The 18,380-nt window shown below is 45.3% G+C and overlaps 5 protein-coding genes across 5 annotated transcripts; 3 read left to right on the top strand and 2 right to left on the bottom strand.

Annotated features, from left to right (window-relative positions):
- The first annotated feature begins 3,950 nt into the window (after positions 1-3,950).
- Positions 3,951-5,856, top strand: K444DRAFT_695545 (MATE efflux family protein). The gene is made up of 3 exons (XM_024887884.1): positions 3,951-4,186; positions 4,232-4,806; positions 4,858-5,856. The coding sequence occupies exons 1-3, from the start codon at positions 3,997-3,999 to the stop codon at positions 5,671-5,673; spliced, it is 1,581 nt and encodes a 526-aa protein (XP_024732328.1). The 5' UTR covers positions 3,951-3,996; the 3' UTR covers positions 5,674-5,856.
- Positions 5,857-6,106: 250 nt separating this feature from the next.
- On the bottom strand, positions 6,107-7,884 carry K444DRAFT_537718 (cytochrome P450; the record flags this gene model as incomplete). Its single annotated transcript, XM_024875484.1, has 5 exons — positions 6,107-6,295; positions 6,356-6,983; positions 7,065-7,414; positions 7,508-7,602; positions 7,692-7,884. 5 exons carry the CDS (start codon positions 7,882-7,884, stop codon positions 6,107-6,109), a joined length of 1,455 nt encoding a protein of 484 aa, XP_024732327.1.
- Positions 7,885-9,288: 1,404 nt separating this feature from the next.
- Positions 9,289-10,942, bottom strand: K444DRAFT_568416 (PLP-dependent transferase; the record flags this gene model as incomplete). The annotated part of the gene is made up of 5 exons (XM_024877198.1): positions 9,289-9,743; positions 9,801-9,943; positions 10,011-10,040; positions 10,144-10,490; positions 10,548-10,942. The coding sequence occupies 5 exons, from the start codon at positions 10,940-10,942 to the stop codon at positions 9,363-9,365; spliced, it is 1,296 nt and encodes a 431-aa protein (XP_024732326.1). The 3' UTR covers positions 9,289-9,362.
- A 5,996-nt stretch (positions 10,943-16,938) lies between these two features.
- On the top strand, positions 16,939-17,627 carry K444DRAFT_88276 (uncharacterized protein). Its single transcript, XM_024888772.1, has 2 exons — positions 16,939-17,216; positions 17,374-17,627. The coding sequence occupies exons 1-2, from the start codon at positions 16,979-16,981 to the stop codon at positions 17,463-17,465; spliced, it is 330 nt and encodes a 109-aa protein (XP_024732325.1). The 5' UTR covers positions 16,939-16,978; the 3' UTR covers positions 17,466-17,627.
- On the top strand, positions 17,431-18,066 carry K444DRAFT_617147 (uncharacterized protein). Its single transcript, XM_024881058.1, has one exon. The coding sequence runs from the start codon at positions 17,595-17,597 to the stop codon at positions 17,862-17,864; it is 270 nt and encodes an 89-aa protein (XP_024732324.1). The 5' UTR covers positions 17,431-17,594; the 3' UTR covers positions 17,865-18,066.
- The last annotated feature ends 314 nt before the right edge of the window (positions 18,067-18,380 follow it).

Here is an 18,380-nt window from a genome sequence, read left to right as displayed (position 1 = left end):
ATCCACCATCCCACATCTCAGAACTCATTCAAAAGGACAACTGCTAACGGTTTTTATCAATGCAGTCGTGCCACTTTTTCCCGCTCGGGGGCGTACTCTTCGGAGCTACGTCCCCATTTGCGGAAGGGGCTTGGGAACCCTTAAGCCGCCCCACGACCTCGGAAAACACAGCGTCACCGCAGCAGACTCTCAATGGAAACCGTTTAGGGGGGACCTCGCGGCCTCTCGTCGTATCCCTGCACAGTGGTGAAGTGAAGCATAACCATCTGGGAGCCACACTTTGTGTGGTCCTCGCCCTGGAAATTGACTCAATGTAAAACTTATCTCAAGCTTGCTTGAAATAAGGCCGCGGATCCTAACCTACCTATACATCATGTGAGAAAGGGTTCGGCCCGGCCGAGACAAAAGTTTGCTGCATAGATCGTCCTCTCCACTGGTTGCTTTGTGGAGTTGGTTCTTGATCTCACTCTGCTTGCGGGGTGGGGGAGACCGACGACACTCATCATCCCTTTATCTTGCCTTGTTCGAGGAGGCCGTCTCTCTTACCGGAGAAAGAGGGCGGAAGAGAACTGGTATTGCTGAGGGGGGTGGTGGAGGAGGTTACACGGGTAGGGAAAGTGCCGGGAGGAGCGCGGGTGGGTCTCCTTCCTTTCTTGGGGACGGGGGTGTGTGGTTGTGGAGGGTGGTTTGGTGGGGGCGGGGAGGCCCGGTGGGTTGTGTGGTAGTGTGCCCCGCGGCCGGGCTGTGGCCTTGAGAGAGAGAGAGAGAGAGAAGTTGTTTTGAGAGAGCGAGAGAGCAGAGGAGTCTGGGCCGGGACTCGCTCGTTGTAGATCGCAAAAGACAGATCAACAACACAATAAATAGAAAACGGAAATTTCTCTTCTGATTGTGAATTTGTGGTTGTGATTTTGATTCTGATTTTGAGTATGACGCTCATCCAGTAAGCACTCTCAAGCAGGGAGAGATTGGAACTCTTGTTTCGTTGCATTTCAAACAGATTTGCTGCCCTTCTTTGATCAAGACTGTTACGAGGGTCCTCTATTATCTGGACAGTGTTGGAAGACTTGACGTAGAAATAAGGGGCCGGGCCTGTCAGGTCAAAAGCTCTGCGAACGGTGCGCATCGACGGGCATTTCAATCATGTATGCCTATGCTTGAGTTGAGGATATAAGAGCGCCATATCTAAGGCTTCGGAACCGCCTTTGTGGCGACTTGTTTTTCAAAGCAAAGTCAGAAGGTGATGGACACATTGTGGTAATTGCTCTGTTGCTTTCTGGTCGTGAGAGAGCGGGGGAGAACGAACAAGGCTGCAAGCCAAGGAATTGATGGAGGACTGGAGGGGCGTTGCTCAAAGATATACTACACATTTCTATCCTAACATCCCCGAATTTAAAGCACCTCCTATCCAAAACCTGGGGAAAGCCAAATGGAGAAATTTCACATAACAAAACACAGCTGCGGATGCCACAGAGATCGACGCGTCGACGGTCTTTCAACTTTGATTCACTTTCTTGGAATTCACGTCTTTTGACCAAAGACTACTCCACCTATTCCTCCGCAGTACGCAAAAGCAAGACAACTATCGCGTTGCAGGAAGATCTCGGAGCTGTGGGATACCACTGCTCGTGCCGCCGGGGTCAGATAACCATGATTCGGCGCAGACGCTGGGTCACTGCGAACCAACATCACGTCGCCACATCGTCCCGAGCAGGAAGTCCAATCCAAATGCTTTTGACTAACTGTCACCCACTCTACCAGCTTGCCAAATATTCCTTACAACAAGAGCTAACTGCCCTCGCAGATTCCCTCTGACCTTTACCTCCGCAATCAAAGACTGCCCCGGTTCTGATTTTAAGCCTGCTCTTGCTTGCTTTACCTTCAATTCCTGCCTCTTCTATCTCTATCCCCCCGACTCGGCCTCCCAAGTTCCACCATCAATGACGTGAAGAGGAAAGGACAGAGCGAACTTGGCGGAAGGAGGCAATACAAGATGCATCCAAGAGGACGAGGAGAGAGTTGGATTGGTACAGGAGACGCTGGACTTTCAACAATACAAGAGGCAGCTGTACAAGTGATTAGGGTGCCTGTAGAGCTGGGGCACGACGAAGGTTACAACTACATTGAAGACGGCCGTGATGCAGAGAACAGCCGAGATACCAGAACACGATGGAGGGGATCGGGAGCGATGTCCACCATTTCGAGAGCAGCAACGACAAGGATGGCACAAGTGGCGAGAACATACGAAGATTTGAAAGTGCAAAGGGTGCGACGTTGCTCCGTGTGGGGGACTATGGCTGTCCGGGGGATGACATCAGTGCTGCGCTGCGCTGCCGAAGACTGGAGACCAACTAGGTGTGTTCATCGACAAGCTCGAATGATAATACGGCAATGTTCCGATATGCGGTTAGACCAAGCGTTCTTGAACTGGAAGAGGAGTCAACTATCAGACATCGATGGTGATCATGCTTCAATGAAGGGAATAATACCACGCTGAGCAGCATGAGTCAGACGAGCAAAAATTCCAGACCTGGATGAGCAGCCCTTGCTGCGATACTGGAAGAGGGAAGTATTAGGAGTGGATCTTTGGGAAGTCCACGCAGGACTCGGCCAGCTGTACTGGTATACACGCGTTCGAGTACGTTCTGGCTGGGGGCGAGCATGCTTCCTTGAGCAGATTGGTGCCCACTAGCACACGCTTACAAGCCCCCTTTCTCTTTCTTCATTCTCCCCTTGGCCGAGTGCCAAGCTTCACAATGGAAGGCGGAAGGTGACGAGTGTTGCCGACTTCTGATTTGGGAGTGCTCGCATCAGTGCTTGTTTAACACCAAAGTCTTTCAGGTAGGCGATGCCAGTGACAGGGTGCCAGTGTTAAGGTGTCTTGAGACGGTGGAACTCCCATGTCAAGATGGCGAGGAGGACACAGAGCTCACGAACCGCCTGCAACTGCAGCCACATTACCTTTTCCAATCACCTGCCGACCTTTCTCCCAAGACCGGGAATTATAGCTCCCCCACATGATGGCATTTCAAAGTCCTCCCTTGCATCTCAAATCGATAATGCTGAACAGGATCGGAACCTGTGGTCCTGTGCGGTGGCTCGATCTTTCGCCTGCAATGTTCCAGTCTCACACCGTGTCACTCCAGATGCAATGTCGTAGGTGGGTTTGGAACACATGCGATGTGAGCTCACTCTTTGATTCGCCGTTATTTCCTTGTGTTATAACTGATCACCAATTAGAGTTTTCCTAAGATCGTGGTAACGGAACCTGAACTGCGTTGTCCACAAGTCGGCGATGGGCAGGAAGGGAACTCCGAATATCGCGACGTCTCACCAATCAATATTATGGTATTGGTCGCGAAGGTGGCTCAATTGCCAGTGAGATGGCCGCATTAGGGGAGTCGAAAAAAACAAGCCTGATTGACGTAAGGAAATCTACGGACGTAGTCTCCTCGCTGGTAGTTCAACAGTTTCGACCACCTCCCCCACGAGTATATCCTCCTCCCTGCTCCCCAGTTACTTTGCCTCTGCTGTTCGCTCCTGTGTTCTCTATAGCTCATATAAGCAAATAGTTTGAGCTCTTCAGCGATCCACACGCTCCGGGTTCACGCTGGAATTAACTTGAAGACAGGGCTTCACGGGCTTGAAGTGTTATGAATACAGGGCTTCCGAGGCTATTCTGGCAGGCCGCTCCAGGCTCTCATAGGTACCTGTACGCTGCAAGCCCACGCCACCACCACTGTGACGTTTCACTATTCGAAGATCCTCGGCGATCAAATTGCCTCATGGCGAGGGGCCTGTGCCAACCTCCAATGGCATATAGATCAGCTCTGAGATGGTATTGAGGCATTACTGACCAGCAACATGATTGATGAATTAGATTAAACAGCTTGTGCTCACTTGTCCACTGGGCCATCCTTTCTTTGTTTTTATTTTGCTGTTTAAATTTTCATGTCACGATCCCTTTCAACGTAAGAGTCTTTCACTAGGCCTTCCAGAATGTCTTCATGCTGCAGCGAAGATAGTGGGTGGTTATCCGCAAGTCGAGGTGGCTCAAACAACAATCCACCGTATCAGGGCGATGTGGCATATGGTACCATCGAGTATGGGCAAGCCCCTGAACTCAAACTTCCATATCACAATTATCCCCGACCAGGGTCGCAGCACCACGACCCAAGCAGCTCGCGAGGTCCAAGCCAACCAACCGAACATACACCTCTCTGTGCCGCCTCAGCCGATTTTGACGAAAAGTCCATACCCACTGCAGCTCTCTGGAAGGATGAAATCAAGAAAATCGTTCTATCTACGGCCCCGATGATGCTTTCCATGCTGCTTCAAACCTCAATATCAGTTTCGAGTATCTTCGTCGTTGGGCGCATGGGTGCACAGGAGCTGGGAGCAGTAAGCCTAGCCAATTTGACGGCAATAATCACCGGCTATTGCGTATATCAAGGCTTTTCCATAAGCTTAGATACCCTCTGTCCGCAAGCATATGGTGCAGGGAATTTCAAGCTCGTCGGGCTTCACATGCAACGAATGACCGCCTTCCTTCTGTTCTTGACGATCCCAATTGGAGCTTTCTGGCTTAATGCAGCAAGTGTTATCAAATTTCTCATCCCTGACGAACACTCAGAGACCGCTGAGTTAGCTGGAACTTATCTCCGGATCGTCCTGCTGGGGGCGCCAGGATTCGCATGCTTCGAAGCAGGGAAGAAGTTTGTCCAAGCCCAAGGACTCTTTCGCGCTACGCTGTCTGTCCTTCTCATCTGCGCACCTCTGAATGCTGTCATGAGTTGGCTGTTCGTTTGGGTAAGTCCGCTCACCCAAGAAATTCCACTCTTTTTCTAACCTCCTATTCAGAAGCTCGGCTGGGGTTTCAACGGCGCCCCCATCTCTGTAGCAATCACCAACAACCTCCTCCCACTCCTCCTAGCTCTCTACGTCCGCTTCATCGCCGGATACGAGTGCTGGCACCCGTTCAGCCGCAAAAAGATCTTCCAGAACTGGAGCCCCATGATCCGCCTCGCGATCCCCACGTTCCTGATGCTCGAGGCTTGTTTCCTCGCCTGGGAGCTCGAGACGATCGTGTCCTCCTATATCGGCTCGGTGGAACTCGCCGCGCAGTCAGCTCTCGCATCGATCGTTAGCCTTGGGTACCAGATATGCACTTCTGCTGCGATTGCCAGCAGCACGCGGATCTCGAATTCGGTGGGTGCGGGGCTTCCGAGACGTGCGTTGGTTGCTACGCATGTTTCGATGGGCGTGGGCGTGCTTCTCGGAACGTCAAATCTCGTCCTACTCGTTTGTCTTCGAGAGAAGATCCCGCTCTTGTTTACAGCCGATGTCGAAGTTGTCGCTGAAATGATGTCCATACTTCCCATCTACGCTGCCATGGGGATTTTCGACGGGATCGTCTCGTCGTGCAATGGGATTATCTGTGCGGTGGGCAGACCCAAGGCAGCTGGCTACTCGCAGCTATTCTGCTCTTGGATTTTGTGTTTGCCGTTGGGTTTACTACTGGCTTTTGTGGCGGGGTGGAAGTTGCTTGGGATTTGGGTTGGGTGCTTGGTGGCGATGGCCGTTTGTGCTGCTGTTGAGTTGTGGCTTGTGGTGAGGTTGGATTGGGAAAGGGCGCTGAGTGAGGCGAAAACGCGGAATGAGCGGTGTTTTGAGTAAGATTTGGCGAATTATAGTATGCCAAGGAGAGTGCCGGGGTTGCTGGAAAGGAAGATGTGGTGGAAGTTGTGGGAGAAAGGGAGGGGAAATGGGGAGGAGAAGAAGTAGTAGAAGAAGAAGAGGGACATGGTATCCTGGATTTGTGTAGAAATATGCCTGTATTATATATATAACATATACTCAATGGAAGACGGGGCACTGTGTTGGTCCCTTCGTTTTTGATATGATTTGCCATCATGGTTACATATAGCGAGGTCGCGTAAGTCACCGAAGTTTCAAGGACGCGGAATTACTAAAGGCTATGTATATTGATTTCGACTTAAACATGGCCTCACCCACCTTTTTGTATGAGACTTCAAGGGGAAATGGAAAATGGATGATAGCTGGCCATCGCAAATTGCATGTGACAGGTTGTTCTCATTCAACACTCATCTCACTGTCTCCGGAGTTCAATCCTACAACGCAGCACGTCTGGTTGCACCAGCGAATAGCTGCGATAGCGAAGCTCCCCTTCTGGAACGGTAACATGAAAAGAGAAAAGATAGACCAGCTGTGCTATGGCTTTCGTGATTTCAAAAATGGCGAGATGCCTCCCTATACAGCTCCGAGGTCCAATGCTGAACTATGCAAAAGCTGGTCAGCAAACCTGGCAGAACAATTTACATGGGGAAAAATTTCTTACGGGCATGTGGTAATACTCATTACGCTTCACCTCTTCTCCCTCGCCCAACCACCTCTCCGGCCTGAAAATATGTGCATCATCTCCGAAATATTTGGCGTTCATTCGAGTCGACCACGGGTTGACACCAACAGTCAGCCCTTCACGGAAGTAATGGCCTGCGAGCGTATCGCCTCCCTTCGGCACAAAACGTGGAGGCTGGACTGCAACAACTGGGATTATCCGCATTGACTCCTTGATGACAGCCTGTAGATACGGAAGACGCCGGGCTGTCTCATACGAGATCAAGCCTTCCCTCAGGCCTTCCCGTTTCACAGCTTCGTCAATGTCGACTTGCAATTTCTCCAGAACCTCAGGATGCTTCCCAAGAAGATAAATAATGTTCACGATTGTCACGTAACTTGTGTCCGATCCTCCTCCAACACTCGCAGCAATACCTAGGAAGATGTCTTCCCGGCTCATCTTTTCTTCTTGCTGGAGCCACACGTCTGTGAATGTCGTTGTTGCGCTGTTGTATTCGCCGCGTGATTTCTTGGCCATGGTTTCGCGGATCCATGCGATAGCTCCTTTTTCAGATTTGTCTGCTGGAAGGAGCTTCCAGATCCAATGGTGCCATTCTGGGATGCGACCTCTGACAACGAATTAGCACAGTCTCCTGGCGACAATACGGACAGGTGTCGAGAGTGTGGGTGAGTGTGAGAAAACGACTTACACAACATTTCCGTAAACAGTACTCGTTTGAGCCATGGAAATTATCCCATGCTGATCTTGGCCCAGCTCCATAACTTTCAAATCTCCAATTGACATCTGGCATATCGAATCGAAAGCAAAGAATCGACACCATTGGGACAAGTCGCATTCGGACTTTTCGTTTGCTATCTCGGTGAACCTCTGACAGAGTAGGCCTAGGCATTTGTTGAGAGATCCTTCGTATTGAGTTACGTTGGATAGAGAGAATGCGTTTGCATATTTTCTTCGGACTTGAGAGTAATGCTTGTTATTCTGGTCGGTGAAGATGGTGTATTCCTTCTCGGGGCTTCGGAATGCTGAGTACCAGGAAGACTACAAAGAGCAGAGTGGATCAAAATATCAGCATAGCGTTCACTTCAAAGGGGATTGATTGATGATTTTTTTTTGAGAAATTTTGATATTTACCTTCTCGTAGGCAGTGCGAGGTCCATATATTTGCTTGGCAACATCGAGGTCCGCGATACTATAATCTGCGGGAGACAGTCTCACAACTGGGCCTACTCGAAAGTGAAAATCAGAATTTTTGAATACAAGGTTGCCAATGGCAGAGAACCGTGTCAAAAGCGTCTTGAAAAGTAGCTCTTCCTACCGTATTTTTCATGCAACTTGGAAATAGTCTCATGGCCACGCCCATTCAGGCTGCTAAAAAGATACCACAGTCGAGAGAATCTCGCCAAGAACGGTCCGGGAACAAGTCGCAAAGGATCCAGTAAGTGAGATATAATCCGTTTGATACAGAAGGCAAAGGCGAGTGCTAATAGCAGCTGGATCCGAGGAGACATCATTTTGGTGCGGCTTGATTTGGTTGACGATGCCGCAGCTCAACAAGCAAATCACGAAGATGGCACGGCCACTACGCAATACACCGAAGTTGAATTGACTGACGCCCACGCCCACAGAAATTCTTTGGTGGCGTTGAGCCGTACCCTCTGGCAAACATTGAACTTGGATGAGCAATTTGTGAAACATTCCATTCATGAGGGAAGAGGCACTTTCCGAGCCCTGAATTGTATCACAAACTTTTTCGGGATCGAGCCTCCCGAGATTGTAACGCCTTTCGGATTTAAATTCTCAAGGGTGCACAGCAGGTGTAGCCGAAATTGTTCGGCACAGGAACACTACATTCGTGAACCAACGTGTTAGGAAGACAAGGTTCTATATTTCCGAACGGCAAATATTGACAACTTGGAGAACATCTCGGAATGAGAATGCAGCACGGGTTCACTGGCAAGAGTGTTCTCGCGGCCCTATTTGGAACATCAGCTGATGAAGGGTTATATTAAAATTAGTTAGGAAGCAGGAATTCTTTTGACACAACATGAAGCGTAACTCCCGCTGGCCCACAACGCCACCGTCGGAAGAGTCTGCAATGTGCAGCATAATGCACCTGGGGTTTCTCACCTGTAGTGCGATGTTTCTCAAGGAAGGACATTAAAGGGGAGGCTACCGTCTGCAATCTGTACGAGATTTGAACCTTCTGTTCAACAATGCATTGTTGCACTGTTGCACAGCCGAGGGACGTATCCACGAAATTGAGTGGAACAACAAAGCAATTGTGAGACAGAACACTGCACCTACAGAGATTCCGATTCAACTCCGGGATTTCTGGATTAATTTGGTTGGTATTTCTGGTTTTACGCCCCTCTAGTTATGCTGTGTGACAGCGACAATCGGACGGCACGCTAGAGGTAATTGGTGAGATAAGCACCCTGAACCCCAACTGCTGCTTTGGCGACCATCGGGACTTGTTCGTGAAGCGTGAGATGCGGTGTCAAGAGGGAGAATGCATCCACACCGCTTATGCAGTTGTGTTCCTATCTACGGAGTAGATATTACTGAGTACCTTTTTTTTTCACCAGACAAGGTTTTGTCCTCGATGAAATATGCAGTTAGCCATTCCCATATGGCACCACGTACCCGAGGTTCCGTCCGGCAGTGGAGTGTTGGGCGTACGTGAATGAACGATGAGCCCCCGTGGAAGTTGACCAAGCCTTCCCGGCAAATTTGAAGTGCAACTTGTCTAAGACATTCCTTTTGAATTTGTATCTGGTCGTGACTCGAGATTGAGATGTACACTTGCACCCATGTGGACACTTTCAACCAAAACGATAGCATTTCGGGGACAATTCCTAAAATTTATTGATATTTCCGAACACCAATAACTCGAAAATCAAGTTTGATAGCTCGTAGCGGGTTACCCGGAATACTTTTTGTTTCTATTCAGTAGCCCCTATCTCAAGACATCACAGTGATTCCCACATCACAACTGGGCTTTAAAGTCGGGTCTCTTGCTCCTCTCCTGCTCCAATGCCCATTGCATAATGACATCAACAAATCTTTCCATCTGCGGGTGTGAGTTGTCAGCATGAATCACAACTCTGACTCTGTCTTCCCCTTTCGGTACCACAGGGTACGCGATTCCCCAGCTCGAGAACCCTTCTCTCAACAGCCACGCCCGAAGAGGGTAAGCCTTCCCTGCTTTTGTAGTGACTGGTACAATAGGAGATTGAAAGTCGCTGGAAACCAATCTTCCCGGATTAGCAATGCCAATGTTGGCACTCCCTTTGATTTGGTTCCAGATTGGGTGTTTAAAGAAACATTGGAGAAAGTAAGATGTTGCTTTCTGCAGCCTTTGTCGTCGCTGCAACAGGACACCAATCATCAGTATGGATAAACTTCTGTGGATTACTTTACTGACCTGTTCACCCTCCAAACTCTCAAGAAGATTATATCCTGCCTTCACACAGGCCAGACTCGGAAACGAGGGTCCGGTCGAATAGATGAAATTCCTCGCATAATTTGCAAGGGTATCTTTTACGATTGAACTAGCCAAGACGATTGCTTTGTCCGCGAGTTAGCAAAGCAGTATTTGAAAAACTCTATACTTCCAATTGAGATCATTACTTACCACCGCTAGACGACAGTGACTTCCCAAATGCTGTAAGGAAACCGCAAGTCAGCAATTGTCTGATCGAGTAGATTTGGATGCTTCTTTTTAAGACAGTCTGGGATAGGGGCAGGTCTGCTCTTTGGGAACTTACTGTGAACTCGAATGGCAAATTCATCCTCTAGACCATGGTGGCATATATAACCAGAGCCCTTTGGTCCCATGATACCGTTTGAGTGAGCCTCATCTACGTAGAAAACAACATTACCGAGAGGGAATAACTCCTTGCCGACTGACAGTATCTGGTGTACTGGAGGGAAGTCACCATCCATGCTGTACAGCGACTCCAAGGCAACGAAAAGAGATCTTCGACCTTCTCGGACTTCGGGGAAGGACGCTTTGACATTGTGAAGAACTTCCTTGAAGGACTTGATGCTGTTGTGTTTGAATGCTTGTGTTGATGCTGCCCTTGTGTGGCGCATTCCATCGATGACACTGGCACTGCCGAATAAGTCAGCGATACGTGTTTGAGGTAAAAACTTGCACAGAACCGCTCACTGAATAAATTCGTCATGCACAATAACATCCCCTGGCTGCGGCAGCGTTGTAAACACCGCAACGTTCGCATCATAGCCCGAATTGAAGAAAAGCGCTGTCTCAGCCTTGTGAAAGTCGGCTAGATATGCTTCAAGGTCTACCACATATTGGTTGTTCCCATCAACAAGTCGGCTCCCCTTGCTTCCAACCTGGAATCCAGGATTTCTTTCAAGCTCTCGCAGAAATTCGCATCGAAGAGCTCCTGAGGAAGACAGTGAGAGGGCGTCATTGGAGCCGAAATCGATCGTGTTGGCTAGCTCGGAAGGCGGGTACATAGGACGGTACCTTCCCTTCTCCTTACGCTTATGGAGAGTGGCAGCAAGATCCTGCTCAAAAACGCTCGTGGATTGAGACATAGCCCACGGTTGAAAGAATTAACAGAAGCAGAAAGGAGCGCAGCGTATATCATGGGACTTCGATTGAGTAAGGCCAATAGCTCTTCCAATACTTGCTGCTCACTGATGGAAAGGAGAAGAAAATTGAGAGGTCACTAGAGGCAGGTCGATGTATGCATCCCGTTCACTCCCTTACTGAACATGCCAATAAGAAAAGGAACCACGGTATCCAGCTTGTGTGCGACAGGCCTTCATATATGTGTGTGACGAAAGTGGGATTCCGTATGCATCGTGGTTGTATGTTCGATCCAGATCTATTGCTCTCAAGGCGACGAGAAGGTTGGCGCACATTTGTCAAGCTCGTACGGCAGGATACTTTATCGAGCCTGTCACAAGCTGCAGGCTCTGGGCTGAGATTCCTCTAGTGGCCGTGCTCTCATCCGGATTCCAGGATTGAACCTCAGTGTCAAGTAGACCAGATCCCAAAGTTTTGGAAAGAGATCCTGCTTCGCCATGACCGCGAATTTATTTGGCTGCGATTTATGCCTCTGAATATGTCTTATTTTATCGTTATGATTCTCACTTCCCGATTATCCCAAATGCTCGAAAGTGGCATCAGAGCGAGAGTTGCGTCCTCCATACCCCACAGGTTAAGGAATGGTCACATTGCAAAAAGAGGTTTTGTTCTAGGAGTCTTGTATCTCGAAGCTCATCTCTCGTCAGCATATGTGTTGAATTGGTACTAGCTTACTAGTCCTTCCAGTACCAGGTTCAACTACTAATATTAGCTTCGCCACTCTCATTTATAATGGTTTACTATGGAAGCCTATGGAATAGCTCACTATGGAAGCTCAGGGAACGCTCACTAATATATATGAGTCATCTGATTTATAATATACTAGAGGAAATCGCCACCCACTAGTGGGTATATAAGAACTATACTTTAGATTCCTTCCTCTCCTTTTTTTTACTCTTCACTCTCCTGTATCTAGTCATTCTACAGATTATCAAACTCCAATATATCGATTTTCCATTAATAAATCGATTACTTTCCAATAGGTTCTGAGCCCGGCTAGTGCTTTACTAAGCGATCCAAGCGTCACTTGACCTTAGTACTCACTTATCCATTCCAAAAATCATCAAAATCATTAATTTTGGTGAATTCCACCCATTAGTTCGGCTTCGCGTCAGCAGAATTCGCCAAAAACACAGCCATTTTCGGTCAGAAATTCTCCGCAAAATCCAATATGCCGGATTCCAAAAAATCAACCCATATTACCTACAAAGGTACCAAAATCGAGCCTCTCTCGGACAACAACATCTACTCCTGGATGGACGACGCTATGAACCTCTTCATAGTCGAAGATCTATGGCAATTCGTCGATCCTGATCAAGCTCCTGCCCTTATTTCGTCCCAAAAAGATAATAAAACGATTACTCGTCAATTAGTAATCGCCAGAGCGGTACTAAGCTTACTTATTACCCACAATACCTGGCAATAATTCAAGGAAATCAAGCTCGTATACCTGGTTTGGAGCGAGATTCAAGTCAAAGCTAAATAGCTAAAAGCTCAAAAGGAAGCCCTATACCTTTAACAAATGGAAACTATTATATTTGATATTACTATAGGAATAGACGACTTTATTAACCGCATTAGTCGCAAAGTAGCTGAAATCAAGGGGGTAAACGGGTCAATTTCGGACGTTTCCGTATCCGGATATCTGATTCGCGGATTACCAAAGAAATACGACTTATATAAGCCCCTCCTGAATTCTATTAGAGCTAATATTAATAAATTAAAGCTGGAATTACTTAAAGCGGACGCTTCTACCAAAGAGAATAAGCTTAGGGCTAAAACCTCTAATTTCAACCCGGATACTACTCCTAAGGCACTAGCTACCCAAGGAAATAATTAGTCAAATAATAAAAAACCAAAGCAAGCTAGGGATCCCAATGCTTACTATATATTCCACAAATTTAAAGGGTACGATATTAAAGACTATATTACCTATAAATTAGCCCAGGATTACTTTAATTCTAATAGAAAAGACTCCAATTTCACTAATTAGGAGGTGCCTTTAGCCTCCTAATTACCTGTCTATAAGAAAGTATATACTACTCAAAAATCGACTATTAGCGCCCTCCTTAGTAGCTAATTACTTAATAATGATTCCACGAATATCTGGTATATTAATTCAGGTACTACGGACTATTTTACGGGAAGCAAAGGCTCCTTTATTACCTATAAAGAAATTAATCCTATTTTAATTACCCTTGGAAATAAATCTACGGTTCTTATTAGGGAAAAAGGAACCATTATTTTGGCTACTAAACCGGAGCTAAAAATATAGCTTAATAATATACTTTATAGCCCCTAATTCCGGAATACCTTCCTATTATTAATTCCCAAAATCATACGAGTAGGAGGAGATATTAATTTTTCTAAAGGGAAAGTCCAAGTTATTAACGAAGGAATTACTATTATAACTGGTACCTTTAGCCCCTCTATAGGGCTATATTAGCTTGACTAATTTGGTTCAGGGCATGCCCTAAAAGCATTAAAATCGGAAGCTTTAGCCTCCCTAGAAACGTGGTATTAGTAATATAAATACCTGAATATGAAGTATATCCTGGAATTAATAAACCATATCTATAGGCTTTAATTCAAGAACCAAAACCTATTCGATTATAATCCATATAATATAAGCAAGATTACTAGGGCTAGTATGACTAAGCTATACCCGGAAAAACTACTTCTAGGAAAGTATATTATAATTAACTTATAGGGGCTATTAAGAATTCTATCCCTTAGCAAAAACTCCTATATGCTTTCTACTACTTATAAAGGTACCAAATATTATATGGCAGTATATAATTCGGATAGAAAGGGCTACTTTATAGATCTTCAGGATCAAGTAACCTTCTCTAAAACCCAAACTAGGAATAAAGTCAAGCGCCTATACCTTAATAATACTCTAGAATTTATATTAGGACAAGTTAAGAACTAGTACAAATTAAAGGGGATTCGTCTAGAACTAACTACTACCTATATACCCGAACAGAATAGTATTTCTAAATATAGTATGCATATAATTATTAAAGCAAAGTATACGGAACTAGAATAATCGGGCCTACCATACGAGTTTTGGGAGGAAGCCGCTATATATGGGATTTATGCCTATAATTAATACTACCTACCCAAAATAGGAATGACCCTATACGAAGCGTTCTATGGGATTAAACCGGACGTTTCTAACCTATAGATATTCGGTTCCTTAGTATATGTCCATATACCTAAGGAAATAGCTTTATAGTATAAGTATATGGCCAAGGCCTTTAGGGGCATTTTCACTAGCTATAGTGGTTCTAGATACTGAATTTGGAACCCGTATAAGCGGATATTCGTTATTTCCAACTATTATACTATTAAAGAATACGTTAAGGGAATCTTATTCCTAAACCTAGTATCCTAGCTATATAGAAGACTAGTAGGAACTGCTACAGAATCTGACGATAGTTCTACTAATAATTCGGATAATCCAGATATAGATTACGAAAATACTATTATTATTAATACTAGAAATTAATAGCTTAATAATCTATTAGAAAATAATAGAGAAAATCACTCTAATACAGAAGGAAGTACTACTAAAAACGCGTTACGTAACGTAATTTCGGATACTCCTGACCTAAGCAAGCCCCTTAAACTACCTTCTGGGGAGAACCAAGAACCTGTAGTACCTGCAGATACTTCTAAATAGGGTTCTATAAATCAGGAGATGCCCGAAATAATTAGTTTTAGGGGTAAACTACTCCCTAGATATCCAAAATCGACTAGAATTACCGGGGAATTAGTGGATTACCATGCTTTACTAGTTACTAACCAGAATACAGAAGCTTCCAAAATTCCATTATTAATTAAAGAAGCTCTCTCTGGCCCAGATACTTATCTCTGGAGACCTTTAATTAAGAAAGAGCTAGATTCCCATTTACGGAACCATACCTGGGATCTAGTAGTACGAAAACACCAAAAAACTATCGGATACCGCTGGATCTTCAAAATCAAGTCTAATAAATGCCATAAATCTAGGCTCGTAGTATAAGGCTATACTTAAGAATATGGCATAGATTACTTTAAAACCTTTGCTCCTATAGCCAGACTTTCTACTATTCGAATCATATTAGCCCTAGCAGCTAAATATGGGCTTTATATCCAATAAATAAATATCCAAATAGCATTCCTATATAGAGAATTAGAAGAGAAGTGCTATATGGAATAACCCCCTGGTTTTATCGAAGGAACGAACCTTATTTGCCGCTTGCAAAAGAGTATTTACGGCCTGAAACAAGCCCCTAGGGTTTAGTATTAGGTAATTAATCGATTTTTCTATTCTATTAGTTTCTAGTAATTACTTAGTAATCCAGTACTCTATATCTACCAGGAATACGAGGTTAATTAACTACCCCTCTTAATTACTATCTATATAGACGATATAATTATTATTAGAAAAAACATGGTTCATATTAATAGAATCAAGGCTTAATTATATCAGAAGTTTGATATAACTAATATGGGGGAAATCAAAACGCTTCTAGGTATGGAAATCATACGTTTACGGGACGGTTCGGTGTTTTTGCACCAAAATCAATATCTTATAAATATGCTCCTAAGGTATAAAATGGAAAGGTACATGCCAATTACCACTCTAATAGCCGAACCTATAGTACCTAATAGAACCAATATTAATATTACGGAATATCAAAGTCGAACTGGATTACTTATATGGCCTTCTTTAGCTTCAAGACCCGATTTCTGCTTTGCTGCAGGCTATTTAGGACGTTCCAATTCGTATTCTAAAGCTTCGCACGGTATTATACAGAAGCATATAATGCGATATATTAAGGGATCGCTTAATATGGGCATTTTATATAGCGCTTCGTCTAATAAAGGGCTCATTGGGTACTCAGATACCGATTATGGAGGCGATTTACAGGATCGCAAATTAACTTCCGGTATGGTTTTTACCCTATTTGGTGGTTCCATTAGCTAGGCTAGTACCAAGCAAAAAACTGTCGCTATAGCTACTATTATAGCTAAATATATCGCCCTAACGCCGGTAATCAAAGAAGCTTTATGGCTAAAGCAACTATTTAAGGAAATATCAATTCCTATAGGCTTAATCGAGGTAAAAACGGACGCTCAGGGAGCTATAGATCTAGCTACAAACGCCCGATTTTCGCAAAAAACCAAGCATATCAATATTAGACATTATTTTATTAGAGATCATATTAATACTAAGGAAATTAATCTTAAGCACGTACCTACAAGGGAAATAACGGCCGATATTCTCACCAAACCACTCCCTAGACCGGCTTTCGAACTACTACAATCAAAGCTGGGGCTTATTAGCCTCACTAACGTCGAACCTCGACTATAAGGAGGAGGCGTATTAAATTAGTACTAGCTTACTAGTCCTTCCAGTACCAGGTTTAACTACTAATATTAGCTTCGCCACTCTCATTTATAATGGTTTACTATAGAAGCCTATAGAATAGCTCACTATGGAAGCTCAGGGAACGCTCACTAATATATATGAGTCATCTGATTTATAATATACTAGAGGAAATCGCCACCCACTAGTAGGTATATAAGAACTATACTTTAGATTCCTTCCTCTCCTTTTTTTTACTCTTCACTCTCCTGTATCTAGTCATTCTACAGATTATCAAACTCCAATATATCGATTTTCCATCAATAAATCGATTACTTTCCAATAATATGCCTACCCAGGAAGAGGTCCAATGAGGGTGTAGACTATGACTTTATTCCTGGAAAGAAGCGGTGCTGCTCTACATCTATCTGCGCACGCAGCCAGCTTGCAAGTCTTAAAGGAAGATTTCAGATGGAGTAAAGTCTAGCCCGTTTGCTTCATCTTGAGATTCGAGGTTGTATCCATGAAATCTGTTGGTGCCGCTGACCCTCCAGCTTTCATGTTCGAGAAGGTTGGTACCAAGTCGCGGTGCAATCTCGCCTCGGAAGATGCGTTGATTCTCGAGATGATTGGTGAACTTGCAAGAAAGCTCTCTCTTGTAGACGCAGCGGCCGAAAAGTTCCACACAGAATTGGGGCCTGGCCAAAAGGCGTTCGGATTATTGCCCCGCATATTAGTTGAAGCAGTTAATATGCTGCTGAGGGCGCGAGAGACGATAACAATTATCGCTCATCAACACAGATTGAGGGCCACGTTACATCCTCTACCATATCCAAAATATGCTGACACCGGTGTTCATACGCGTAAGTGTGTTCTGTGCGCACAAAGTTCCTCTTTCAAGTACTTTTCCAGCAGTGAGGTTATTGGTGAGAGAAGTATGCATAAGAAAGGGACCACGAAACTTTAACTCAATATGAAATTTCTTTTTAAATAGCTAATGCTGACTCTGAAACCATCTAGGCATCTCCGCAATTCCACTGAAACACACCACAAGCCTGAGAAAGCAGAGAGCTTATTCACAGGCATCCTGGACCATCTTCCTTCAATACTAGCATTTGCAATGCCACTCAATATCAGCTACAAGGGAGTAGCAACGGGGATTTAGAGCAGAGTGGAATACGTGTGTTGGAGCTGGCAGAACCGAGAGGCGCGTCACCGAGACAATATTCGAGTTCGGACTTATGTGTGGTACGGCTAATCCTTGTATCACACTTTGTGCCGTCCTTGTCGGGGGTATTGATGGCTTAGAAAACAAGCTTCCACTTGTAGCAGGGGACTGCCAGAGAGAAGTTGCAGATTTGTCAGCAGAGGAACGGAGGGGGCTTCGGGTAACGACGAAACCTCATATTAGCATCGACGAGAGCTTGAGAGAGTTTCAGTCAGATGGGGCTTTAGTTAGAGGTCTAGAGACGCCTTTGGTATCAGCATACGTTTCTATAATGGAAGAGTAGTATGAGGTATTGCGAAAATGGAGACCCAGGAATGGGAGAACTGGATCATTAGTCATTACTGAAGACTGCACGAAAATAGCATACGGAGGACTGTGCTTAATCGAGAAACGGAGCAAATGGAGGGTAAAAGCGGTAGAAATTAGTGGAAGTTTGGGGGACCAAAATGAAACTTGTCTCCCAGAAGCACCACAGACGAGTCGATGCAATTGGTTTTGATTAGAGATCAGAAAATGGAGGTGAGGTTCTCCTGAGAGGATTGGTTTAAATAGGGGTATGGGGTTAGGCCTGATTGGGATGCACTAGGCCGCATCTCACGTGAGATCTCTCCCCACTTTCTGGTCGTGAGTTTAATCCAACGACGACCAACTTCATCCTTCATCCTGTGGAAGCGGACAGGCCTCTACCAACTCCCAAGATCTCGCTGGCAATGGGAAACCCACACTGCTATATACTCAATTCTGTCACCGAGTTTCCTTCAGAGCTACCTAACCTTTGAGCTTGCACCCATACTGAGAT

This window comes from Hyaloscypha bicolor (genome assembly GCF_002865645.1).
Source record: "Hyaloscypha bicolor E unplaced genomic scaffold K444scaffold_125, whole genome shotgun sequence".
NCBI classification, from domain to species: domain Eukaryota; kingdom Fungi; phylum Ascomycota; class Leotiomycetes; order Helotiales; family Hyaloscyphaceae; genus Hyaloscypha; species Hyaloscypha bicolor.
Note: the sequence above shows the minus strand (reverse complement) of the source record. Positions and strands in the feature narration are given on the sequence as shown.